General features: G+C 40.4%; 1 protein-coding gene across 2 annotated transcripts in view; it reads left to right on the top strand.

The window, feature by feature from the left end:
- PAS1 (FKBP-type peptidyl-prolyl cis-trans isomerase family protein) overlaps positions 1-27,745 on the top strand; it is a 268,332-nt gene that overhangs the window by 47,825 nt on the left and 192,762 nt on the right. For both annotated transcript variants that reach the window (XM_087688278.1, XM_087688279.1), the window contains exon 6: positions 20,959-20,991. In XM_087688278.1, coding sequence (XP_087544404.1) covers positions 20,959-20,991 — 33 coding nt within the window. The remainder of the gene's footprint in view (positions 1-20,958; positions 20,992-27,745) is intronic.

Genomic DNA, 27,745 nt, shown 5'->3' with positions numbered 1-27,745 from the left:
ATGTACTTATTCAAGGCTTTCAGTTGTGGTCTTATCAACAAGCTAAACTCCAAGATCTGACCAATGGTCTTTGAGAAAGTTCTTATCAAACTCATAAATTTTTTTTGACCTTTGTATGCATTCCTTGCACGGGAGAATATGGTGAGGCTGCAAAATGCAGATGGTCACATAGTCAGGGACCCCTGATCTATTGTTTGTATGTGTCAGGACTATTTCACAGACTTTCTAGGTTTGTAGTAGGCATGTTCTCCTTAGGCTGCTCAGGCTCGTGTAGCCTTTTGTACCTTGGTCAGAGATCAGGTTTCTTGGGACATGCAAGGCTTCCTTGATGCTGATATTTGTGAGGGTGAAGTTATGGATGCCTTGTTGCACATATGGCCATAGATTATGTAGATACATATAGGAGGAGGTTGTTCTAGTGCAATTGGACTTGGAGAAGGCATTTAACTTCCTGGAATGGTCTTTTCTTGCGGATCTCATGCGAGCCATGCGCTTTGGGCCTTGTACGTCTAGGTTGATCTACACCATTAGTATGGGTGCTACTTTTGGTGTTATGCTAAATGGTGGAGTCATTGAGCCCTTTTCCCGTGCACGCTTGGGTTGACAAGGTGCCCTTGGAGCCCTCTCTTTCTCTCCCTTTGCAACAACATTTTGTTGGTTAGTTGCTGGCTGATGATAGATTTATGATTGTGAAGGCAAATGCCTCTAATATTCACTAAGCTTTAGATGTTTGGGAATTGTTTGGACATGCTTGCGGTCTCTGTATCAATGTTGCTAAATCCTCCCTTATTGCTTGCACTGGCTCAAATTTGCCAGAATTGGGATGGCAAGGCGTGGTTGTTCAACAAGGAGACATTGTTAGGCATCTTGGTTATCCCTTGGGTGGATGTTGATATGCAGGGAAGACTCTTGCTGAAATGGATATCACAAAAATTGGAACCCAAGTTTGTTTATTGGAAATCTCAAGCTTGGCCATTTCATGTGCACTTAAAGTGGCGCAAATCATTATGGTCCCAATTCTCACTATATATTTTGCCATTGTTGCCTTGGAATAATGTTACATTAAAGGATCTCAGCCAACACTTCCGTTTCATGGTATGAAAGAAAGATTCTATACATGCTAGCATATCATGGATATCTTGGAGTCATGTTTGCACCTTGAAATTAATGGGTGGTGGGGTTGTTCTGGATGTGCCCTTCGTTGGTCTCTTTTTCAGGCAATGTGTGCTTGCTAGCAACCTTGCACTGTTATTGTTGGTGCTTTTCTTGAGGATCGGGACCTTGGGCATGGTAATATGAATATTCAGGGTTCATGATGGCATGTGCTTAATGCTGAGATTCTGTTCTTGACCATTTGATGTGTTCATGGACAAGGGTGCTTTGCAAAGTCTAATGGCATCATGCGGCAGAGGATGGATTGGTTTCAAATTTGTTACAGATGGAAATTCCACTAGTGTCTTGCTTGCTTTCTTGGGAGGACAAATGGGAGGAGAGATGAAACTAGCCTTCCTTCCATGGATGGGTGATAATTTCCTCGATCAAGTACTTAATTACAACAATCCATAAATAAGCATAAATTGAAATGCACCCTTTACCTTAATATTCTTGGACAATAGGCACCATGTTGCCCCCAAAATTGGTGGTCCTTTCGGTATTTCTTTAACTTTATTGACTAATGGATTGGTACAAGCTGAGATTCCACAATCTCTGTGGTTGATCCAAAAGCCCCTTGCTATAAATGCAATCAACAAACAAATTGGGCAAATTGCCCCTTGATTTTCACCTAGCACTTGCTCTAAAGGGACCCCAACTAGCCAAATGTTGCCCCAAATTCTCAATGGATGGGGTGGCATTTGAATTCCTTGATAATTCCACAAATTTCGGGTGCTGAATTCAGTGTATGATGCTTTCTATTAATTGCATGGGTCCCGAGGTGGTTAGTAAACGCTAATTTCTGCAAAAATTTAGGGTTTGTAGTAGAACTCCCTCTGCTGTCCACTATATTTGGCTGAGATTTACTTTGAATGCATGAGATAAGCTGAGATCTTTGGAGAATGGGCTAGAGTAGGTGAGACAGTGCCAGAGAGAAATTTCGGAGATTTTTCATGCGGAAATGGGTGAAATTGACTGCTGTGTGCTCTGATCAGCCCAGATTGTTGTCACCTGTTGTCAAGGAAGTGCCCAACTGGTATCACTTGCATCATTAGGGTCTCCTACAGGTGCTGGCAGTCTCGTGAATGTCTCTTCTGCAGAAAATTCTGATTAGCAGCCTCTTCTCTCTCTTCCATAGGCTGAAAGTTCAGTGAATGGCTGAAACCAGGCCGAAAAAATGTTGTCTCAGTTTGCATGGGTATTTTTGCGAAGTGCAGCTTTCTAAAACCAAGTTTTAGGATTATCCAACCATTAAATTAATTTTGAAAATGAATTTTAGCCCTATTGACCTTGCCCAAAACTAAATGTGCTAATTTATAATTAAATTGGCTAGGCCATTTTGCAACTTGGAGTGGTGCCCAACCTTTGTTGACCCTTAGATTGTGGCATTGAATAATTAAGTAATGCCTAGTCCCTAGTGTCACCATTGATACTTAGTGGCCAAACAACTATCCCAAGGTCGAAACTATCACCGATTGACCAACAAAACCTAGCTGGCATAACTTATCATAACTTTTGCATTTTGCCACCCATTGCATCCTCGGGGTCCTTGGCGTGTTACCATGAAATAATTGCCATGTGTAACACATGTATTGAACAACCTTGCACATTTGATTAGTAACTTAATCAAATGTTAGTAGTAAGATTAAAGTATCTCAAAATTTCATGTCCTCGGACAAACCTTCCCCTTAAGGCATGATAGCCACAACATTGGCCTTTGTAAAAATAGATTAGTAACTGATGCAAAAATTGATCCTAGAATCGGCCATAAACCGTCCTCAAAACTTATCAAAAACCGAGCTGAAACTAATAAGAAATTTTCCTTAAAACTAAGGCAAAAACCCATGCTAAACTGATCATGAAGTGATGCAAGTTTGAGTGCCCGGGTGAAACTCATACTCATTCGCATATATCTCACAATGACTAGTACACGGAGTAGTTTCCTTATGAGAGACGTACTATCAGTGTAGTACCTTGGATGCATGTTGATTTCATCCGAGATCCACTACATAACTAAGCTGTCCATCAAACTAGGGAAGTCAAGATGCAACCTTTCCATTGAGCATTGGGCAATACTCTAGACCTTCTATACTCTGTTGAGCTTGAAAGAGCCCAATCCAAAGTTGGCTCCAATTGAAACACATTAAGGTAAAGTGTATCATTGAGGGTAATCTACCAAGTTACCCTCCATCCAATTGCATTCTTTCATAGGTGAAACAATGCCGAAGCTTTATTAAGAAACACATGGAAACTTTACCTCTAACTTAACTTGCCTCAAAACCTCCACTAGGTTCTAGGCCTTTTTTTCTCTTGAAACTTGACATATTGGCCCTACAAGAGGAGAAGATTAGTGTTGAGGAAGTGGTAGGTATGGTGTTTGTAAGTTATCAATGCATTATTGAGGCTACAATCAAGGGAAAAAGACTTACGAAGATGGATTTAGAGGGACGAACTATGTAAAGACCAACTTAATGAATTGCCTCACTTGAGGCATGGTGTGCCGTAGCAATAATCGAGCCAATGCACCTAGATCCTAAGAATTTGATAACTTGGGAACATGCCTCCCAAACTTGATATGCAAAAGCAGAGGAGCCAAGCGGAGTAAAGTTAGGACTTTAAAGCCTCCAATCCTCAAATGTAATTGTGTTGAGGGTATATAGGAATGAAAATAAATAAAAGAAAGAGTCCAAATAGGTAGATATTGACTAGTTGGATAGGAAAAGATGTGTTAAGTTATCTAATTTGTAGTGTAACAGACACTAACTAGTTTAATAGGAAAAGTTGTGTTAAGACTCCGTGAATGAGTCTGGCAAACATTGATAAGATTGCCTTTGTGTACCTGGCATGCTAGTAGGACCAGATGCATTAGCTAACATTCCTATTTGCATACTTTGAACTATGACAATGTGATTGTGCATGGGAAGTTCTTTACTACTAGCCATACCAATATATATCTTCCCATGCATTGCATACATTACTAGCTGAATTTCCATCATGACCAGCATTGTATGGAGCATTTGCATGATCAACATTAATACCATGAGTTCCAAATGTAGTTGTTTACATATATGCATTGCCAGACTTGGCGATTTATACCCCAGCCACATACCAACATTGCTCTACATGAGGTTATTCATATTACCAGCTATATGCAGAGATCAAATTCTAATAAGTTTCAATTCATTTTTTGATCAGTTTGAGAATTGTTTATAGTCACTTTGATATCAATTTTGCATCTGTCTTCGCATCAACTGCTGATTAGTCCTTGCAATCAGTTTGTGATCAGTTTGAGCTCACATTTGCAGTAGTTTGTGTTCAGTTCTCAGATCAGCAAAAGTGATAACTTTATGATAAAATTATGGTCAGTTTTCAATGTTTACATTTAGTTCCATGGACAATAGTATGTTAATAAATGCCATTGACAATTTCAGCAATGGTTTATGTTGGGAATATGCTTTACTATGGTTTTGAAGTTAGAACACTTGAGAAACATCAGTTATGGATGCATCTAGTGGGTTTCTAGCATTAGTTCTGGACTATTTCTTAGTAGTATTTGATGTTTATGCAGGCTAGAAATTCTTAGTAAGCTTTGGGGCATATTGCATGGTTAGAAAACAGTGGCCAATGTTGTGATTGTGCTGCCTTAGGGAAATTCGAGTGCAATATGCTTTTCTTAGGGCACAATGCACTGTAATCGAGGATGATTGCAAGAACTTGAAAGGGGAGGTTTGTCATGAGACGTCAAATTTTAGGATGCCTTAGTCTTACTGACAATATTTGATTAAGTTATTAATCAAATACACAAGGTTGTTTAGCACGTGTGATTCACATGGTAGTTATTTCATGGTAACAGGCCAAGGATCCCAAGGATGCAATGGGTGTCAAAGGCGAAAGTTGTGATAAGCTATGAATTAATGCCAGTCTAAGGGTCAATAGAGCTGGAGGGACATTTAATTATTGATTATTTATTTCATAATTAAATTTAGACATGATTAGAATGGTTGAAATTAATTTTCAGGATTATTTAATTCTTAGATTAATTAAATGGTTAGATAATGTTGAAAAATGGGTTTAGAATGGGCAAAAATACCCATGCAAACTGAGAAAATATTTTTGGGAGTTGGATCTTAGCCATTCAGTTAGTTTATAGTGGGGAGAGAGAGAGAGAGGGGGAGGGGGAGCTGTTGATCCATTTTTTGATCAAAGAACAATGATTTGCTATAGAAGATAGCCATTTGGTGGCCTCAACAAGCAAGCGACAACAGGGAGACACCTTCTAGAGCTAGCAACAACATTGCTGATTAGATGACAACGTTTTTGGAGGTGCCTAGTAGTAGGTGATTGCATTAAATGCAGGTTAGAGTAGGCAACATGCAGATTTTAGGGTTTTCTCGCAAAGAAAATCTGATATCTCTCTTATCTTGGCTCTCTCATCTTCTCGAGTAATTTGTCAAAAGATCTTGGAGTTTCTCAGCCATTTGGAGCAAATCTCAGCCATATTTGGTGGACAGCAGGAGAATTTTTGTTGTAAACTCTAAATTTTGGCAAGAATTAGGGTTTAACACCCACATTGGGACCCAACCCAATAGGAGAAGGCATTGTACATTGAATTCAGCACCTGAAATTTGTGTAATTGTTAAGAATTCAAATGCTAACCCATTAATTGTAAATTAGGGCATCATTTAGTTAGTTTGTGTTTCCAATTGTGCAAGTTTTGGGTGAAAAGCGAAGGAGCAAATGGCCCGAATCGCTTATTGATTGTTATTACAGCAAGGGGCTTTTGAAACAACAAAGGAGATTGCAAAATCTTAGCTTGTACTCATTTCATAAGCAATTAAAGTTAAAGAAATATTGAAAGGGGCACCAATTTTGGAGCCAACAAGGCTATCCATTGTCCAAGATTAAAGTGGTAAAGTGTGCTTTTTCAGTTTATGTGAATTTAATTCTTGTTGTAATTAAGTGCTTAATTTGGGAATGACCACTCTCTCCAAGAAGAAAGGTTGGTTTCATACATAGTGATATTTATGGACCCATGTGTGTCAAATCCATCGAAGGATACTTCTACCTTGTTACCTTCATTAATGACATGACTTGTCGTTGTTGGGCATATGCTTTGAGGCACAAATCTAAAAGTGTTTGTAAGCTTTAAAAGCTTCTTGGCAAGCTGATTACACTGTGTACAGATCGAGGTGGGGAATACATGTCATGAGAGTTTTAATCCCTTTTTGGCGAAATGGGGTATTACACATCAGTGTAGTACGCTTTACGCACCTCAACAAAATGGTGTGGCTGAAAGAACAACTTGCATTTTGATGGAAATGCCATGTTGTGTTGTGTCACACATTAAGTTGCCCCCAACCTTTTGCCTTGATGCTATGATGTGTGCAATGTATGTGCTGAATGGAGGCCCACTAAAACATTGGCTGAATGTATGCCTTATAAGGCTTGGAATGGCCGGAAACTAGTGCTATCACATATTCGTGTCTTTGGTTGTTTGGGATATGCTTTGGTGCCATAGCTACAAAGGCATAAATTGCAAGACAAGGCTATCAAATGCATTTCTATTGGTTATAGTGCAAAGCATAAAGGATATCACTCGTATCAACCCCCCATAAACAAGATTTTTGTTAGTGGAGATGTAGTATTCGCTGAATATGCTGGTTGGCTCTTCATGGACTGCAAAAATCAGCCCAATATGGGGTCTATGGGCGTGCTTGATAGTTTGTTGCCACTATTTTTGCAAACTCCACTTGATTTTGGTTAATTTCAGCATCCTATTGAGGGCTTACAGCAGCAAATCAGAAGCAAGCACATGCTGAACAATAGCCTGATTTTCAGCCCATTGATCAAGGAATTGCTGATGATGAAGTGGCCGATGAGAGGGCTACTATTTGAGAAGTTAAAATAGCCCCTAGATGGCTGTTAGATACATTACGGGACAGCAAACAATCCATTCCACTTTTCGGTAGAACAAGAGCAACCACTTGCCATGCATAGGGTAACTTTGTTGCATAGGCACTCATAGTTGCTGCATGCAATGAGGATCGTGTCTCTTTACATGAGGCTTTATAGGATGAGCATTGGATGGTAGCTATGCAGCCATCAATGGAATATATCTATAAAAATGGTGCATGGGAGTCATGTGACTTGCTGGTTGGCAAGTGTGCTTTAGGCACAAAGTAACTTCACACATTAAAATGTAGATTCGATGGTAGCATTGATTGCTACAGGGCACATCTTCTTGCCAAGGGGTATGCCCAACAACATGGGATTGACTATGATGAAACGTTTGCACCCACTTCATGTATAACCACTAATTGTAGTGCCATTACTTTGGCTGCCCATTTTGATTGGCATGTGCATCAGTTGGGGTTGACTGCTTTTTTGAGTGGTGATCTTCATGAGGAGATTTACATTACAAAATCTTCTGGCTTTGTTGAGAAAGGCTAAGAAAGCAAAGTGTACTAGTTTAAGGGAAATATATTGAGAACTTGTATATTTGATTTCTCTTGGATTTAGTAATTCTCACATTGAAAGTACACTTTATGTCAACAAAGATGGGGCCTTAGGAGATATAGATTTCAGTCTTAAAAGCTTAATTGTAGCATGCTTTTGATGTGGCAGATCTTGGCAACTTGCACTACTATCTTGGCATACAGTTTACAAAATTTGAGGGGGGCATCGTTTTGCGATAGTCTAAGTACATTGGGCAGCTCATTGAGCCATAGTTGTCAGGTACGAAAGGTATGGTACGCTAAAATACAGTACTAAATGGTACCTTATGATTTTATAAGGTATGGTACGATATTAGTACAAGAAAAATTTAACATGGTTTAAAAAAAAAAACCATAAATCATGAAATAATAGAGTACATGTTTAAACTTGAAATAGCCATTTTATTACAAAATAAGATGAATACATGAGGGTGTCCATCGTGGTCACATGGACTGCACAAAACATGCGATACAACTACAGCCTAGATTCTAGTGTGTCATAGTGGCATCATGCATATGGATACAATGATAGCAGATACAAAAAAGAGAGGGACCTATGAATCTATGATGAGGTATCACTATCATCATCATCATCAAAACCATCTGAGTGCTCATCAAGAGAGTCTGAAGATGACTCCTTGGCATCGGATAATGAGACACACTCATACTCATCCTCACTGATGAGGTTACCATCATCATCAAATGATGGCTCCCTAGGTGGCGGCTGTGTAGGGAAGGGGGGGATGTTATCATGAGACACAGGATGTGAGCTACTAGAGCCGTGCCTTATATATGTCTACAAGCCACTCAAACCATCCCTCCTTGATGTTAGAGAATGTCGAATAACCATGCTCCTGCTACCACCTACTCGAACTCCTTGCCCACGAGTACGTTGACTGCGAGTGTTACGAGTATCTGTTGCTATAAGCTCTATATAGAGCTCTGTAAAAATCATCTCCTTCTTCTCATCCACCTGTTGATGTACACTTGGAAGAGTGTTGCCTGTAAACTTAAATGTATAAATATTCACCTACACAATGTACGTAAGATTGTAAATGCTAAAGGCTAAATTGTAAAGTATAGACTTTAAAATTCAAAGTTTAAACCAATAATATTTAAATTTTATGGTGTGTTTAATCTTTACGTGCTTCGGACTACCCATGCTCATCATAGCCCTCATCATGCATAAGTTAGTGCGGCAATAGACTAGCTGCTCTAACTATCATGTGCTAAGCCGATTGCGAATCTGTGTGAATGAGAGAATAGGCACTCCAGTTTCTCTCACATACGGTCGAAGAGCAATCTTGCACAACGACCCTCATGGCTAAGGGTTGAAGGGTCTCCAATGCGTATCCAAAGTTTTGCCACCAAAATAAAGGCTTCACAAGTGACTCTCTCCTCCAACAAGTGGGAGAAGCAAAAGCCACATGCCCTCTTTGATCTGCATAGCATCCTAGGTCCTCCAGTATTGCATTGTGGTCATCCATAGGGACCACACGAGTCAAATAAGCAAGCTGGTCCGAGCGGAACTCTCTATCATCTATGAGCGCCGGTGACTTGTAGGCCCGATGTACCAAGGCAACAAAACCATGGATGGGCTTATGCATCCATGATGCCCATCTCCTCTCTACTATCTCTAAAACATGTGTACGCTGTCTCTGTGATCACTATACAAGCATGTGCCTCTACCAATGTTGCTCTAAAGAAGTGAATGAGAAGGCCCATGGTGGACCCCTCACAATCACTCATATGTAACACCCTATAAAAAGGAGTCACGACAATGACAACAATATAGACTTTTTGCCAAAACTACTCATTAAGGCACAAGCGTTGCACGGCTTTGGTCTCCTCTGTCTCATGCTCATCCCACTCATTCCATAGAGTAGATACCGTTGTTTGACGCAAGGTGGCATCATACTTATCCCACTCATTCCATAGAGTAGACACCACTATCTGGCGCAAGGCAGTGGACCGCACCTCATAATGGTGCTCTAGCAATAACCACATGTAAGCAAAGCGAGTTGAATAAGGCTTCTTCAACTCCAGTGTGCTATGCTCAAGATACATCGCAAGCACCTTTACCTTTACTGTAAAGAAGGTGACAACTGATGTAGCTTTGTGGACCACCCTCTTCACCCACTTGAGCTTCCCACTGTCCTCCATGAGCAAGTCCAAACAATGACTTGCATATGGAGTCCACACAATCATGGGAAACTCGGCCTCAAGCAAATGGCCCATGTGCCTTATTAGTAACGACTTGCATCACATTGAAGGGGTCCATCTACAACCATAATTTACAAATTACAAGTAAGTATGCTAACAATACTTGGAGGTTAGAGAGAGAAAGAGAGACTCGAGAGTTGAGCCTTCCAAGTTTGAACTTTCAAGATTTAAGAATAAAGAGAGCCTGGGGGGAAGAGATAATCAAGATAGATATTAGCATAGAAACAAGAAATGGCCGGAATGGCCCCTTGCCACACGGAATCGTCATCCCCGGCACGAACCTGGTCATGGGATGTGTTGCAAATCTGTGGAACGTTCCTTGTCCTGTTTCAGATAGGGAATGCAACAGGGAGCGCGGGATAGGGAACACCACGTGGCACCCACTTACCTTTGGCCCACCGCTGCTCCTGCCCGATTGGCTGCGACTCTGCGCTTTTCCGCCCGCTTCTCTCTTGCCTATTGCTCCTGCCCGATTGTTTGCGCGTTCCACCCCCAGTGACTAGTTGACCTGGTGTCCATTCCCTGTTCCCCCGTCAGGCCAGCCGTGCCAGTTCCCCTCTCTGCTCCCACCTACAACCTCTCTTCTTCCTTCTTCCTTCTCTTCTTCCTTCTTCCTTCTCTTCACTTCTCCCTTCTCTTCTTCCTTCTTCCTTTGACCTTTTCCCTTCTCTTCCTTCTTCTCCTCTTCTCTTGAGTCTTCCTTCTTCTCCAAGCTACAAGTTCATCATTCTTCTCCTCTTCTCTTCTTTCTTCTCTCCTCTCCTTTTCCCTTCTCTCTTGACTCTTGACTCTTGGGCCTTCTCCCTTCGCTTGAGACTCAAGTTCTTACTTCTCTCGAGCCATTTTTATTTCAATTTTCAGCTTGAAATGGCTTCATCTTCCTGTCTCGCTCATCGGGTTGGTGGTTGAGGAAGAAGGTCCAATGATTGGTCATGGTGGGAAGAACTAGATGTTGACTGCCTATTGAGTGGTGGAGGATCTCGACCATGGGCTTGCAAGCTTTGCCCATACAAGCGAACTAGTGGAGCAAACAATGTTGAGAAATAGACAAATGATGTATGCTCCAGAAAGAGCTGTCCTAAATCCCATATGCATAGTGAGGATAGTGGAGAAGCTGGAAAGATATAAAAGTATGTACTTGGTTCACTTTTTTAAATGAATGCTATTGTACTTTGTACTTAGAGTCTATAACTCTATCCACTCAAGATTGTGTTTATGAGTCGAAGCTAATCTATCTTGGAACCTAATTGACTTGAGTAAAAGTCTGTGTCTAGTCATCAGTCTTCTTCATGTCTCTTGCTTACAAGTTCAAGCCTCCATAGCTAAACTGTGTTCAAGATCCATGTTTGCTAACATGGTATCAGAGCCATGGTGAGCTCAGTTTAGCCCTTCCTCCTACTTCTCCAGCTTATCATAGCTCAACTCCAACTCAGGACAAGTGGTTGAGTTTATCTTCTACTTTATTTTCACATATCTCTTCTTGGCCACCGTAGCCAGACTGCACATATCTTCAGTGGAGCTCTTAGATCTCATCATACAAGCAATGTCAGCTTAAGGTGTCTTCTGAAAGCTCTTCCTTTGCTCTCAGCACAGCTCCCTATCACATCAAAGTGTGACATTATCCATCATGGAGTCTAGAATTATGAAAATCGAACATCGCTGTCTCTGCTACACCCTGTGACAATCGTACAGTCTGAGTGACGTGTGGAGGCTGCGACTCATCCTGCCCATATGGGGCATTCAAAGCCTATACTATAGGCTATTCCCCATCCAATCCTTGGCTTGAATGGTTGCACCTAGCTCCTGTTGCAACAAAAAATCAGGGTTGTCTGAAACCCTAAATAGTGGAAGCCATGGCTAGGAACTTAAAAAGCTTGGCAACCTTGTCTTTTCTCATTGGCATCATCAATAGTGACCTTGATCACTCTGAAATTATCTCTGAAGCCTACTGCAGATCTGTAAGGATCCAAGGAAGTTCAAAGATTACCTAGCAACATCGAGCCAAATATCAAGATCTTCAAGACATAGTATCTATTGATACTCAAATAGAGCTTCTTGGCACTTGAGTTTTTCAGCTTACTCAAAAGTAACTCACCTTCTAATTCTAGTTTAGAAGAACATTCTCAGGTTGTGTAATGATTTAAAGTCACAATTATCAAATCCCTTGTAAATCTCAATCTTCTTGTAAAAGGATAGACACTGTCCGAGAGTTCTTGTGGTAAGACCTCTTACTAAGATGACCGAAGTGGAAGAGATAGCAAAGTTTAATGGTGAAGGCTTTCATGCCTAGAAGGAGAAGACCATGTACCATCTTATGCAGAAAGACTTGTGGGACTTGTTTGAAGATGATGTAGATAACAAGAAGGAAGATGATGAAGATGGGTTCGTTGAAGAAGACCAATTCAAAACCAAAGAATCGAAGAAGATGAATAACAAGGCACTAGGGATCATTGCCTGGGGACTAAGTGATGATGTGCTACATCATATATCTAGCATTAGAAATGCTAAACCGCTTGGGAGGAACTTGACAGAATGTTTGGTATCTAAGCAAAGAACTCAAAGGTAAAATTACTCATGCAGTTTTATAAGCTAGATATCAAAGACAGTGCTTCTATGACCATGCGCATAAACAAGTTCAAGAGCCTAAAAACCCAGTTTGCAACTCTTAAGAAGAATATTGATGAAGATGAAGCAATAGCCGTAGTACTTGCAAGTGTAAACAAGGATCCATATGAGAACCTTGTGTCCACTCTAAGTAATGTTCCGAGTCTCTCACTCAAAGATATTGAGCACTCACTGCTTGATGGAGAAAGAAAATTCAAAAGCAAAGATGTAAAAGAGACCAGCTCAAGGGAAAACCTCTTATACACTAGAGGAGCTACTAGACCCAAGGGAAGAGGTCGAGGATTTAACACCGACAATAGGAGTCGGATGACATGTCATTATTGTGGTAAAACTGGCCATATTGTCAGTGAATGCTTCCATAAGAAAAGTGCACAACAGATGCGGAATGACCACCACCAAAGTCAATTCATGAACGAAAAATAAGAAGAAGATACTTCCGCTACCATCAACAACTCTGACAGATTGTTCTAAGGAATTTGTTTCCATAGTGGATCTCTATGTTTCCCTCAGTGGATTTGATTTGTAAAACCCTCGCCAAAGATGTAAGGTCTCAAGCTTTAACTTGACTAGGCTGCCTATGAGCTAGTCTTTTAAGCCATGTTATCATGTAGGGGAGGCAAAAGCCAGCAAGTGTAGGAACTCATTATTTAAGGGGGGGTGTTGAGAAATAGACAAATGATGTATACTCTTGGAAGAGCTGTCCTAAATCCCATATGCACAGTGAGGATAGTGGAGAAGCTAGAAAGCTATAAAAGCATGTACTTGGTTCACTTTTTTAAATGAATGCTATTGTACTTTGTACTTAGAGTCTGTAACTCTATCCACTCAAAATTGTGTTTATGAGTCCAAGCTAATCTATCTTGGAACCTAATTGACTTGAGTAAAAGTCTGTGTCCAGTCATTCTTCATGTCTCTTGCTTACGAGTTCAAGCCTCCATAGCTAAACTGTGTTTAAGATCCATGTTTGCTAACAAACAAGGTAATCCATTGAGCCGAGCATTTGTATTTCAAAATTTTATTGATTTTAATTTTTTAAAGTTACTTAAATATTAGAATATGGAATACCAATTGCCACTTGTTCCGTTCTATGCATAATCAGGTTGGAGCTCATCTCCTTTATGAGCCAAATTTAGAGGTACAGTTTTGTCCGAATGTGACCTTGGAGAAGCAAAGGGAGCTTCATGACCGTGTAGCAGTTCAACAAGCTTATCTTGCATCTAGATCACAACGTGTTGCAGTTAACCCTGCAACTTTTGTGACGCCATTCCCATTAGATGTGTCTAGAGCAGGGTCAATATTAGGAAGTGCTACCTCCACACCTACTGCAGGCATTGCATTGGCCATGGCATCAACGCCACATGTTGCATGTACACAGAGCACACTTGATGCTAGTTGGGATCCTAAGCAGAAGGAAGAGGTGGATACATCAGTGGCATGTTTTTTTTATCATGACCACATTCAATTTTGTGCAGTCAGATCAGAGTATTTTAAATTGATGCGCAAGAAGATTGGCGAGTATGGCCCTTCGTATGTATCTCCATCATGAGAGACCTTACACACCACTTTGCTTGACAAGGAAAAGTGCCTTGTTGAGCAAGCAACAATGACTAGAAAGAGCATGTGGGCTAAAAATGGAGCTTCCTTGATTGTTGATGGTTGAAATGATACACGCAAGCAATCCATTCATGGTATGGTCACTTATTTTTGTAGGAAAATGCATTTTATATCTTCACATGATGCATCGGGACAAGAAAGTTAGCATATATACTTGCAGCAGAGTGGGTTACAGATATTGAGCTTATTGGCCTAGAGCATGTTGTGGGATTTGTTGCAGATGGAGAGCATGCAAATAGGGCAGCAGGTGCTATTATCCAGGGATATTATCTGCATATCACAGTTTCATGTTGTATGGCTCATTGCTTGAATAACCTACTAAAGGATATTGGTAACCTGTCATGGATTGCACTTGTCATAAAGTAAGGAGCTCAAATGGTTAGCTTTGTTTTGAATCACCAGTTTCTTCACCATCACTTCTCTTTGGGGTCGAAGAAGACACTTTTAAAATACTTTGATACCAGATTTGCCTTTAACTTCTTGATGCTAGGTAGATTAAGAGAATGCAGCAGTGCCTTGAAATAGTTATTTCTTAGTGATGAGTTTACCTCATCAACATTGGCAGATACTCCTATAGGTATCTTATGCTTGGAGAAAGTAAATAACTCCACTTTTTGGGATGATGTAATGTGGACAGAGGCTATGGTATCACCTATTGTGCATTTATTGAGGGTTATGGATGCTATGCATCCTTGCATTGGCAAGATATATGAGACTATGGATAGGCTAAATGAAAAGTTGCCGAAGTTGGCACCAAATGATGAGGCATATGAGGAGATACGCCATTTAGTTGTGACGAGGTGAAACTCCTATAGCTTATCCATGCATATTGCTGCATTTGTTATGGATCCTGAGTTCCAAGGCAAGGGTCAGGAGAATGCCACTGAGGTTATGGATGCATGGAGACTTATATTATCTCGTCTAGTGTCTAATCATGGCACTCGACAAAAGATCAGAGATCAACTTTCATGTTATAGGACCTTTCGGGGTTCTTTTGGTTGTGGGGATGCACAAGAGGATTGCTGTAAGATTGGGACAGCTTTGTGGTGGGCGTACTATGGTTCGGATGGTCTTGAGTTGCAGCAATTAGCAATCCGTATTTTGAGTCAGTTAGTTAGCTTCTCTTGTTCGGAGCAATTGTGGAGTACATACGCTCACATTGTTTCAAAGAAGAGGAACTGTCTTGATGTGGAGAGGGAAAACGATCTAGTATTCGTTAGTGCTAATTTGAGGATGTTATGTAACAGTATGACAACAAAGCCCGATCCATTCACAGAGTGGGAGATGCAGTAAGTAGAGACACATGGTGATGTTGAGGGAGATGCAACAATTCATGGTACACATGATGATGAGGCTAGCACTTCAGGAGTAGCTAGAGCAGCCTCAGATCATGATGATGATCTTTGATTTAGTTTACTTATCATCAGTCTCATGATACATGACACATGTATATTGTATATGATATTATGATCATTGATGATAGTGTGACACTTGGGGTATTGTGCCATGCCGATATTGTATTTGTACTTGTAGTCTTGCAGTTGCCCTTAGGGCTATTTTCGCATGCTGCATTTTGCTTTAGTCTAGAGATTAGACTTTATATTTTGTAGTCTTTTTTGGGGCAATGAGCATGTTCTTTCAAAGATTAGACTTCATATTTGTAATTTTTTAAGTTTTTTGGCAATGGAACCATGAGGATGTTCTTTCAGCTTAGACTTTTAAGTTTAGTTCATTATTCATTGTTTTATCATTTATGGCATATGTATTATATATTTTATAATTGAATAGCTTACCTCTTGAGCCTTGTAAGTTGCAATTCAATTTCTAATGAGTAGTTTTAGAATGATGCATGATATCTTAAAGTTAAAACTTAAAATGATTTGTCCTTCTGGATTATATACCTTGGTTTTAACACTCCAGAGTCCACATGGATTATGAGTGAAATATTAATTTTTTTTCATGAATTTTAATTTTTAAAATGCCGTTCCTATTCCCACATCTCCATTCCCTAGGTTTGGTGTCCTCGTCCCTGTTCCCCGTTCCTGTTTCCTGTTTCATGTTTCTATGGATATTAGAGAGAGATTAAAATAGGGAGATATATAGTTATGCATAAATCAATTATAATAATGAAAGAAAGTGAAACAAATTTAAAAGGCAATGACAAATGTATATCTTAACGATAGCTTGCCAAATGTGGCGGTAGATAAATGCGGCCTTCGTTTTCCTCCCCCTCTTGCTGGTATCTACGACCTGCTAAAAGTAAGTGCCGAGTGGACATGAGACGAGTATGTTGATGATGCCCCACTTCTTACGATCACTCGATCCGTTGGTGAGAATGGAGCAATTATATTTCATCCATGCGGCTAGAATAGGATCAAGGGCTCTATCATTTCTCTCCTCTTCATCAGCCTTTTTTGTCCTCATGTCGTTGTATGTGCCACCGGTTCATCCTTCACCTAGACCCACATTGGCAATGGCTTTTGCTATCTTCTTCCATTGCTCTTGCTTTAAGACATTGGATGCAAGATTGCACTCAATCACTGTGTGTGCAATTTCAATGTCCGTAAGGTGTTGTCTTTCTCTAAGAAAGGCAACCGATCCACGCATATGATGGGGAGCTTAAGAGAGAGAGGATTGTCTCTTCAGCATCTCATGAGCCTCCACTCTTTGTCTTTTATCAGAGCCGGATGCAGATGTGGAGCCCCCACTAGCGATGGCAGACGCCTCTCCCGCATTGGTTGAAGATATGCCCATATTTGATGCTTCCTCGTTAGTAGGCATAGGAGTTGGTGCTGATAAGTCACTTTCTCTTCCTCTTGTGGATCTCCCTCTTATCTTGGAGAGAACCTCCTCCACAATGTTTTGAGGGATCTCCTTGTATGGAGCAACTTGCCTTTGCGTCCTGAAAAGATGTTGGAGAAGCGGAGTTGCACCACTTGTATAGCGCTTCCTGCAATACTTGCATGTCCAATGGTGGGAGTTGGACTTCTTTGTGTCCCTCTCCACATGGATCGCGTGCAAATTGAAGGCCCCCTGCTTCTCACGAGTCATGGTGCCGATGATGGATAAAGAGGCTTGAGAGAGAGAGAGAGAGAGAGAGAGAGAGAGAGAGAGAGAGAGAGAGAGAGAGATGCTTGAGTCTCGACTCTTGAAACTTGAAAGTTGAAAGAGAGGGAGAGGCCCAAGGGTTGGGGTAAAATTGAAAGAGCAAGAGTGAGAGAGAGGGGATCGGAGATAAGAATGGCAAATGCTTTGATAGGGTGTAGGATAGAGGGGATGGGAGATGAGATTTGAGAATGGAAAATGCTTTGATAGGGTGTGGGAAAGAGGGGATGGGAGATGAGAATGACAAATCATGAGTCCATTCAAAATCCAAGAGAGGAAGATGAGAATGGTAAATGCTTGCTGAATTGGTATGGAAGCATGGAGGAGAGGAGCACCTTTTGTAGATGAGAGAAGGGTCAAATAGTGAAAGAGGGGTTAACTTGAAAGAGGGCTGCTAGTTGGATGGAATCTAAGAAGGGTTTTGGGGGGGGGGAGGGGGGGGGGGGGAAGTGCATAGCTGGAAAAAGGGGTGAGATGAGGTATCCAAGGTTTTCCACCCTCCGAAAAAGTGCCATGCAAGGGGAACGCACCGGATTAAAGCGTAGTAGAACGTGGGAGGACGTGGAGACGTGGTGGCAAAAGTGGCCTTGTTTTATTGTACGGATACGTATGATGTACGGAGACAACTATGCATTGGGCGTTTTCAGACGCAAGACTGTAAGGCTATCTCTACTTTAGTTGAGACAGGCCACATGTTTGCACTTGAGGATGCAAGAGATCCATTTGATGCTTCTCTTTATGAGTCCATTCAAAATCCAAGAGAGGAAGATGAGAATGGTAAATGCTTGCTGAACAGGTGTGGGAGCATGGAGGAGAGGAGCACCTTTTGTAGATGAGAGAAGGGTCAAATAGTCAAAGAGGGGTTAACTTGAAAGAGGGCTGCTAGTTGGATGGAATCCAAGAAGGGTTGGGGAGGGGGGGGGGGGGAGGGGGAGTGCATAGCTGGAAAAAGCGGTGAGATGAGGTATCCAAGGCTTTCCACCCCCTGAAAAAGTGCCATGCAAGGGGAATGCACCGGATTAAAGCGTGGCAAAACGTGGGAGGACGTGGAGACGTGGCGGCAAAAGTGGCCTTGTTTTATTGTACAGACACGTACAATGTGTGGAGACAACTATGCATTGGGTGTTTTTAGACGCAAGACTGCAAGGCTATCTCTACTTTAGTTGAGACAGGCCACATGTTTGCACTTGAGGATGCAAGAGATCCATTTGATGCTTCTCTTTATCAGCAAGCTCTTGGCTGTTTATTATATTTGTGTAATACATGCGGGATATTTAGTTTGGGGTCTCTCACTCGGTGCGCTTTATGCACAGCCGTGGTACTACACGTTGGCAAGCTCTTAAATATGTCTTTCGCTATCTCAAAGGCACTCAAACATTGGGCCTTTTCTATCCCAAAGGCAGTTCTCTTTGCTTGCTTGTGTTTATAGACGGTGATTGGGCTGGTTGTTTTGACACGAGGTTGTCCACTAGTGGTGATTGTCTCATGCTTGGTGATTCATGCATTTCTTGGCTGAGTAAGAAATAGTTTGTAGTGGCCACATCTAGTTGTGAAGCTGAATATAGTGCAACATTTACAGCTACATTGGAATGTGTTTGGCTCGGATGCCTTTTGGCCGATTTTAGTATGGGACAAGAATTGCCTACTCCTACCTATACTGATTGTTAGAGTGCCATGGCAATTGCGAGGAATCCAATTTTTCATCCTTGCACTAAGCACATGAAGGTGCATTGTCATTATGTTAGAGAGAGGCTCCATGTAAGGGAGTTTGACTTGGTTTATGTCCCTACATACGACAACTTGGTAGATCTGTTTACAAAAGCTCTCTCTAGAAAGAAGTTGGAAGCGTTTCGCAAGGCTCTAGCCTTAATTGATTTGCCTATTCCATGTATACCTTCACATCATTCACTCGAGGGGGATTTGTCACACTTATAATCTTCCTCCTAAGTTCTTGTGTGAATACACCCTTACCCACATGCACTTTTAATCTTCTAGTTGGAGAAGTGTTTTTTTCCCCGTGTGAATACCTTTCAGTGGGTGTGGTACTTAGCACCCCAAGGATTGTACTTTCATTCATTCTCACATAGTGGGTGCGACATTTGAGTAGTCTCTTCTCTCTTGTTGTTCACTTGTTCACTCTAAGTGAGTGTGTATGCTCGTGTTGCTGAATCCGAACCTAATATTGATTTGCTTCTTTTGTGCTTTGATTTGATTAAGCTAAGTAGTGAGTGCTTATTTGGATGACTATTAGATAGGTTTATACATAATATGTGGCTGAAATTTCAATGATAGAGCTTATGGAAATGTCGAGAGAGACATCTAATATATGAGACATGGGTGCTCAAAATTGTAAAACGAAGGCTACAAAAGATAAATGTTTACTGCTAATGACAAGTATTAAGCAAAATTTCGAGTGTAGGGACACTTGTTACTTTCAAAATGACACATGTTGAAGACAAAATTTTTCTTTGCAGAATTCGGGAGCCTTTGATGTGAAAAAAGTTTCCATTGGAGTAACTTGTAGAAATAACAATCTCCTAAAATGTAGGAGTTGCCAAATTTGGATTCTAGATAGTTTCATTGTATATGTCCACCCATGGCTTGTTTCTTTGATCATGAGCATATGGTTTCGCCTTTTGAAATCTCTCATTATGTGGGTTTCTAGTTAATTTGACTACCCGACTGAAAAAGGCTTAGTGATCTCGACTTTTTGGTGAATCTAACTACCAAACTAAACTTTTAGTTTCTCTTAGGCATCTCATCCATGAGCCAAATTTATAGGGCATTTTGGCCATTGGCCATCGTTGAATGAAAAGATGAGAAGTTAATCATAATTTTAAATACTCAAGAAGAATATAGAAATCACATTTCAAGCTTTGTGAGTGTGAACTCAATTTGAATCATCGAGCCAATAGATCTTGATAATAGCTATGTTTCAAGGTTGGTCACGAATCTCAAGGATGAGGATCCAAATGGGAAAATAAGGCTCTCTCATTTGTTTTTTCTAATGTGATTAGCTTCTACTAGTATCATAGATCAAATCAAGAACTCATATTTGTGGCCGCGCATGGCAATGTTTGTTGTATTCTTGAAACTTAAGAATGTGCAAGAAATCCCCCATAGTTCATCTTGTGCTATTATTTGTCACATATCCACATCCCGTAGTTGTGAGAGCAATATTTGTCTCCAATGCATATAAAAACATGACCGTCATACTTGCAATCCTTCTGTTTCCCTCTCATGCTCTAAAACTTGATCGGGGACATTCTTGTAAGTCCTTAGGTGGAGTTTCTTTCTCCACCTCAGGAATCTACTCTGCAGACTTCTAAAGGTTTTCAGCCTTGTGGGTAAGAGAATACACTCAAACTTGTATGATAAGAGTCATCAGTCAATAAGAACCGGGAATTCAATCAGGCAAAAGGTAGGCTATTGATAGTTGTTGGAATGTACGTTTCTTGGTGCTATGGAGCAGATAATTTAGTGGAATGCACATGTCTTGTTTGTCTTGCCTCCATCTCTTGCCACCTCAAGTTTCTAGATGGCAGATGTAAACTAGGATAAAATATGCTTTATCATCTGAAATGAGTTGGAAGGGCTTTTGTATGTGATGCATGCTGCACCCATACATACACATTTTTCTTTTTGCCTTTTTAGCATCTAACTATGAACCTCTCCAGAATCACTATTTTGTAGTGCCCAAGCATTTATGGTTTCTTGTGTCTTATTCTGCTTTTTCTTTCTTCAGGTGCTTGCAGAAGACTTGGGTGTGCTTAAGAAGGTACGTGCTTGTGTAAATGATTAGCTGTTTCAAGAATATCAAACTCAACAATTTGCTGCAAGCTTGTACTGATCACATTAAAGTTTTCTTTAGGATTTTCACGTTTTGGTTGGTAGGATTGTCGCCTAAAGTTGTAATAATTGTTGTTGTAATTATCTTTATTGTGTGTATTTGTTGATTAATCCCACAATTGTTGTGTTTTCGATGCTGTACTAATGAAACTTGTGCTTATTGGTTGATCTCTTGAGTTTTTGTGCTTATTGGTTGATCTCTTGAGTTGTTGTCTCTGTGCTCTATTAAATATTTGTTTTTGTTGTCACAGCCTTTCAGCTTCTTTATCACAGATACTTGTTAATATCTAGACTTGTTGCATTTGTATGCTTTGCTAATAAAAACTTTTACTCAGTGGTCTTAAAGGATAATGATGATGCATGAAGGAATTTTTTGTTGTGAGTAAGAGGTTGGGTGCAGGTAGCCCCTTTAGCAGCGATCAGTTTATTCTTGTTGAGGAGTTTGAAAAAGCACAATGAAACATCAAACCGTCACTAGGCACTTCTTCCCTCTTAAAAAAAGAAAGAGTGGGCGTATGGATGCATGAATTTGTTAATTTAGCAAATGAAGCAATTTGGCAGTAAATCTGGCTGAGCTATTGCTGTTTAAAAAATAATCAAAGAAATTTCTATTCATAAGAGCTCAGGAAAAACCTTCATCCAGGTAAATGCAGAGTATAAAATAAACCGTATAAGGAACTACAAAGTAGATAAAAATCGAAGTACCAAGTAAACAGCATCTGGCAGGCTGTAACACCAGACCATGTGCGAACTCAAAAGTGTTAGAAGGTGCCAGAGTCCCAAGAACAAGAAAAAACATGTATTCTCCTCCATTCATATGCTCAGAGTCAACCAGGAGGCTCCAATCTCCCTTGGAGTGTTTAGACAATCTTTTTCCAGAACATAGAGAGGGTCTCTAGAATGGAAAGTGCTTCAGGTCACTGGCATGATTGCAGCTCATGGTCCAAGTGAATCAACCAGTAATGCCAGCAATGAGCTTCCATTTGTGCGATGCCCCTTTGTCAAAATTACCCAGGAGGCTCCAATCTACCTTGGAGTGTTTACACAATCTTTTTCCAGATCATAGAGAGGGTCTCTAGAATGGAAAGTGCTTCAGGTCACTGGCATGATTGCAGCTTATGGTCCAAGTGAATCAACCAGTAACGCCAGCAACAAGCTTCCATTTGTGCGATGCCCCTTAGTCAAAATGCCTGTGAGGTGGAGTGAGAATCATGCTTAAGTGCTAACCAACAATAGTAAGGAGTGAATACCCTCAATATCCTCTTATCCACATGCTAGGCATCTATCCATGACATAAGTTATTGCCCCCAGGTTACTATCATAGTCTCAAATGTACCATGAAAGATCATCATCAGGGCTCTCCACACATCTTGGACCCTAGGGCACTCCTTTAGGCTGTGTCTCTGAGTCTCCTTTGGCTCACACATGCTAGATGAAGCAACTAAGCATACCAAGCTATTGCTTTATTCTCAAGCAATCTATTTAGGCCAAAAATAACATGGTCCAACTGACATGATCTTAGTTGTGGATAGGGGTAAATTATGCATAGGGCTGTTGCTAATTATGAAAGGTGCATGGGAGGTTTGGGGTGGGGGAGCAAGATAGAGGGGAAAACAAGGAGAGACAAAAGCAAAGATTATACTCCATATGTGAAAAAAGGGGGTATTTCATTGCTCCTGCAGTGGTTGTGGAGCTGTTGAGTGGATTGTTGCTAGGGTGTATGTGGCTTGAAATTTTATTGATTGATATATTGGTAAAGATGGCTACATCACTACCATACTTAGAGGGTAAGGGCTTCGAAAGGAAAGCTATGCTGATGTCCTTATCCATGTTCTAGGAAGTGCCTACAAGTTGTTTGATTAAGCTTTGCATATAGTTGAAGTGTGAAGGAGTGAAGCTGGAGACTTCATCTGATGCAAAGAACTCAATAAAGTAGCTCAAACTTGGAACTCATGGCTTTGGTCCGAATAGTGTCTATCTTGTCACTCCCATGCTACTTGTTCTTGGCTTGTCATTGTATACATCCAAAGGTAGTGCTTGGGCAACATCTTTTCGTTTCTTCTCTTTCCCATTGACAAAACTCTAGAGTTTGTTTCATACAAATTAGCTAGTTCCTATTTTTGTGTATGGAATTCTGATATAAAGTTTTCTGTGCGTACTAGGCATTCCCCCATATTGCCAAGACATGCTTCGCTCCAATGGATGTTTGAACTTGAAAGAACCATCCTTGTAAGCCATAAGGACTGGTTATTAACAATGGAGCTTTCGATCTTGTTGTAGAGATTGAGTTGAGGCTCAACTAAAACGTTTTAGATGTTGTACTAGTATCCTAGTCCACTTCTATTTGGCTAGGTGATGCTTGTGTTTTCAATTCTAATGAAGTGAGAAAAAATGTTCGATGAAGAGGCAACCGAGAGAGTCTCTACAATGGAGACATCCTTAAGTTGATGACATTGCCACACCTTCCATTCCAATGAATCAAGTAATGATGCTTCTATTTGGCTAGGTGATGCTCCTGTTTTCAATTCTAATGAAGTGAGAAAAAAAATTTGATGAAGAGGTAACCGAGAGAGTCTCTACAATGGAGACATCCTTAAGTTGATGACATTGCCACACCTTCCATTCCAATGAATCAAGTAATGATGCTGGCAACGAACTCCCATCAATGATAGTGCTACTGATTTGGGATTGGGATCTTGCTCAAATTGAAACCAACCTTCCTTCCTCAGATAGAGTGGTAATTAACCCATTTAAGCACTAATTAAGGAAAGCATAAGATTCACAGAAAGTAAAATACAAATGCCAATCAATCTTGGTCAGTAGACTCCCGTTGGCTACCCCTTGCAGTATTTTTAAAAGCTTCTATTGGAATTGGATGAAGTAGATAGATTTCTCTCCAATCTCCTTCACTATCCAATGTTTGTTGTTGTAAAAAATGACCAGCAACCCTTCTTATCAATTTTTGCATTGATCTAACAGAGTTTGGCCTCTAATAGACCCTTGGCTGGTCAAATCTAGTGCCAAATTCAATAGGGATGGCTGGCCTTTTGGAATCTCTGGCAATTCCTTGAATTGTAGCTGCTAATTCCAAGAACTAAGCCTTCAATTTCTTGGCATGTGACCCAAGATGGCTGCGAAACCCTAATTTCTGCCCTAAATTAAGGTTTACAGTAACAAAAACACAGTTGCTGTTCACTAGGGCCTCAAAATGGCTAATCTGCTGAGGGATTTATTGTAGAGGACAGAGAAAGCTGAGGAGAGAGAAATTTCCAATTTCTATCATGGGAAAGTACTCAAATTTGCTTCTCTGCTTGAAATGACTGAAAGATTGCAGCCCACCACCAACACGAGCCCCACATGCAGTAGGCTTTCCCTATGGGCCCCAAGCTTAATAGACAACTTAGCCCTTCCCTCACTTGCATGGGTAAGTTTTGCCAAGTGGCAGCCTTTTAAATGCAATTTTCAGCCATGTAATAAATCTTCAAAATTAATAATTTTAAAAAATTAATTCTAATCCTTGTCTTTGCCTAGAAAAGCAACAATGCTCGTCCACAATTAAATTGGTCAGGCCATTTTGACTCTCAAGTGGTACAACACATTAATTGGCCCTTGGATTGATATTCATTAATTATTTAATACCAAGTTTATAATGTGGCCACTAACATTGATTGGCCAATTAAATGTCCTAGGTCATAAGTGATGCCAAGCACCCACTATTACCTAACTATTATAAGTTATTATAACTTTTGCCTTTGACACCCACAAATATCTCAAGGTCGTTGGCCTATCATTATGACTTGACTGACTTGCACAACACATGCACCTCACATGTGCACATTTGATTAATAACTAAATCAATGGCTAAGCAAAGCATAATAAATTTATATCCTTGAGAGAGACCTCCTTTGTGAAATCCTCGCAATTGTCCTCAATTGCACTACAATATGTTGAAAGCATGTGTTACCACTATTGGAAATACATGCTTGTATCATAGTCAAACAACATGTGCATCTATTGCTTAACCATGCTTATGCTCTTTTCATGTCTAAAATTCCAACCACTTAAACCTTTATGATCCACACACATGAATCATAACCATTGTTAGAACCATAATTGCAAAACCCAACATTGGACAAAGTAATGCGTAAACTAAGCAGAATAAGTGTGTCGTAGCAATGATGTATCATGTGATAAAAGCATACAACATGTGCAAACCGCATGTAACTTAGGCAAATGTACTTTTGTTGCATGACCCACAAATATACATTGCATATCATCCATGTCTTCCATACATGCATTGTAAATGTACATCATATTATCTAAATGCACATTCCATGTACTGAATACATGCTAGTGGCCTTGCAAATGTATAGTTTTAGAGCCTAGATACAAGCCATACACATCTATATACCAACTCACAGTGACTACTAGATTGAGTAGTGATTCCAATGGTAGAAATACTGTCAGCATAGAGTACCCTAGATGCAAAAAGTACATTGGAGATCCACTACATAATTCAGCTATCTATTGTCAGGGGAGTGGAGGTGCAACCTCCCCCTTGAGCATGAGGCAATACTTTGGACCTATGCTTTGTTCAATCTGGATAAGCCTGATTTAGAGTTAGCTTCAATTGAAACTCATCAAGGTAAGGTGCAACACTAACAAAGATTTGCTATGTAACCCTTCTCCATCCATTTGCATCTATCAATAGGTGAAACAATACTGAAACTTCACCAAGAGGCATTGAAAACTTTACCTTGGACTCTTCATGTCCCAAAAGCTACATTAGGATCTAGGCCTTTTTTCTTTTGGAGCATGGAGATCCTTTGTACGTTCACATTGCTACAATTCTATCTTAACCAACATGAACCCTAGCATCTAGTTGACAAGCCCATGTATATTTGATATGCTAGGAGCATCCGATGCATTAGGAAACATCCTTGTTTGTAGACTTTTGACCATTGCAATGTGACTCTACATGGGAACTTGCATACTATTGGCCATACCAAGATAGATTTTACCATACATTGCATGCGTTACTTGTAAAAAAAAAAAGAGCTACCACAAAGAATACAAAAACAATCGTGGAACAAACGCACAGACTAATAAAGAACATAGTTAGGGTTAGGTTAACATAGAGACAATGAAGAGAGTGAATAATGAAGAATGAGTACTGAATAGAATATAATGCTCAATGTAGCAAGCACACTTTGCAGTGAAGAATACTAACCCTTGAACTCTTGTGGTTGAGGTCCAAGGTAGAGAGTATGAGCTAGGGAGAGTGTTGTATTGTGAGGCATCTTGAAATACAACAAGGCAACCTCCGTATGTATTTGGCTGTAGCAAATGCATATGTAGGATGCTAGATCAATGATAGACATGTAGAGGACTGTGTGAAATCAACAAACATAGGCCAAGATGATGACGTTGCAGCTGGTCAAGTGCTCTGATTAGCCAAACATAGTATAAGGGAGCTCCAAAATGGCAAGTAGAATAGTCAAAACACAAGAGCATTGGTGACGTTTGAGGTTAGGTGGAAGTACATGATGCAAAACGTAAGTAGATTGGAGGTTGCCAACTATAGGCAATAACATTTGTGGTCCAAACACAGTGTTTTGGATAGCGTGTAGCAATAAACACAGACTCTGAAGTGTAGATAGCAATCACCTTGATGACCAGCAGGGCGAAGATGGTTGGAAATAGTCTAAATCTGCGAGGAATGGCTGAGAAGCAAGTGCTTAATGTTAGAAGACCATGGTGGACAGCTTTGCCTAAGATATGCCCTGTGTATGAGGTGTGGATAGCAAAACTTTAGCACCTACGAGTTGCAAAAACGAGATTAAGACAGAGTGGAGGGTAGTTTGCCTATTTATAGAAAGATTGGGTCTCTTGAATTAAGGCTTTTGCTTATGGGACACAAATGCTTTCCAAGAATGCATTTCTTTTGGATAAAAGATTTAATTCATTAATTTATTGAGTTTTTGGGCTGTCTTAATAAAGCTAATGCGTATTTAGCTCAACACCCCTTCTTAGGCCCAAATGTGAAAGGGACTTCACTAGCCCAGGCCCAAATTTTTCTTTTTTTTTCTCGAAGGTGTTCCACTCGAAAGTTATAGGGGCACCGACAAAGGGTACATGTGAGCTGCCCAGTGATCTATCAAGACTACAAAGGTGATGATTATCTTACTGAGAGAGCCTAAGTGATCACCCTAGAGAGACCAAGGTATCGGACAAAGGGTGCTTATTGGATGCGTAGGCCTACCAAGACCTACAAAGGTGGATGGACCCATGGTAGACTTTGCTCTCCTTTTTTTTGGAGGGCTTTTGATTGTTTCAAATGAGTTATCTTTAAGTGAGTTTTGAAGTAGTTTTCGTCCTACTGAGTAGTTTGAGTCCCTTTGGGGAGAATAAAGGAATGGTCAAGACCCAAGACTTGATAAAACAAACAAGCTATTCCAACACCAGTAGGTGTCAATGACCAAAAAATATATGGAGGGTATGCGGTGGAAGTAGAAAAGATAGCTGAGCAAGGAAAGCAAGCAAGGGGAATTGCCTTGGAAGACTGCCATGTCAGTTGTTGCAAATATGGTGAATCTAGAGTCGACTACCTCAAAAGATTGAGAAGGAATAAATGTGCATAGATGCATGTTTATAAGAATGGAATGCTAATGCATTGGAGTTAT

This window comes from Lygodium microphyllum, chromosome 11, assembly GCF_053477565.2.
Source record: "Lygodium microphyllum isolate KBCC chromosome 11, Lygodium_microphyllum_v1.1.10, whole genome shotgun sequence".
Taxonomy (NCBI): Eukaryota; Viridiplantae; Streptophyta; class Polypodiopsida; order Schizaeales; family Lygodiaceae; genus Lygodium; species Lygodium microphyllum.
The sequence above is the reverse complement of the archived record's forward strand: the minus strand, read 5'-3'. Positions and strand labels throughout refer to the sequence as shown.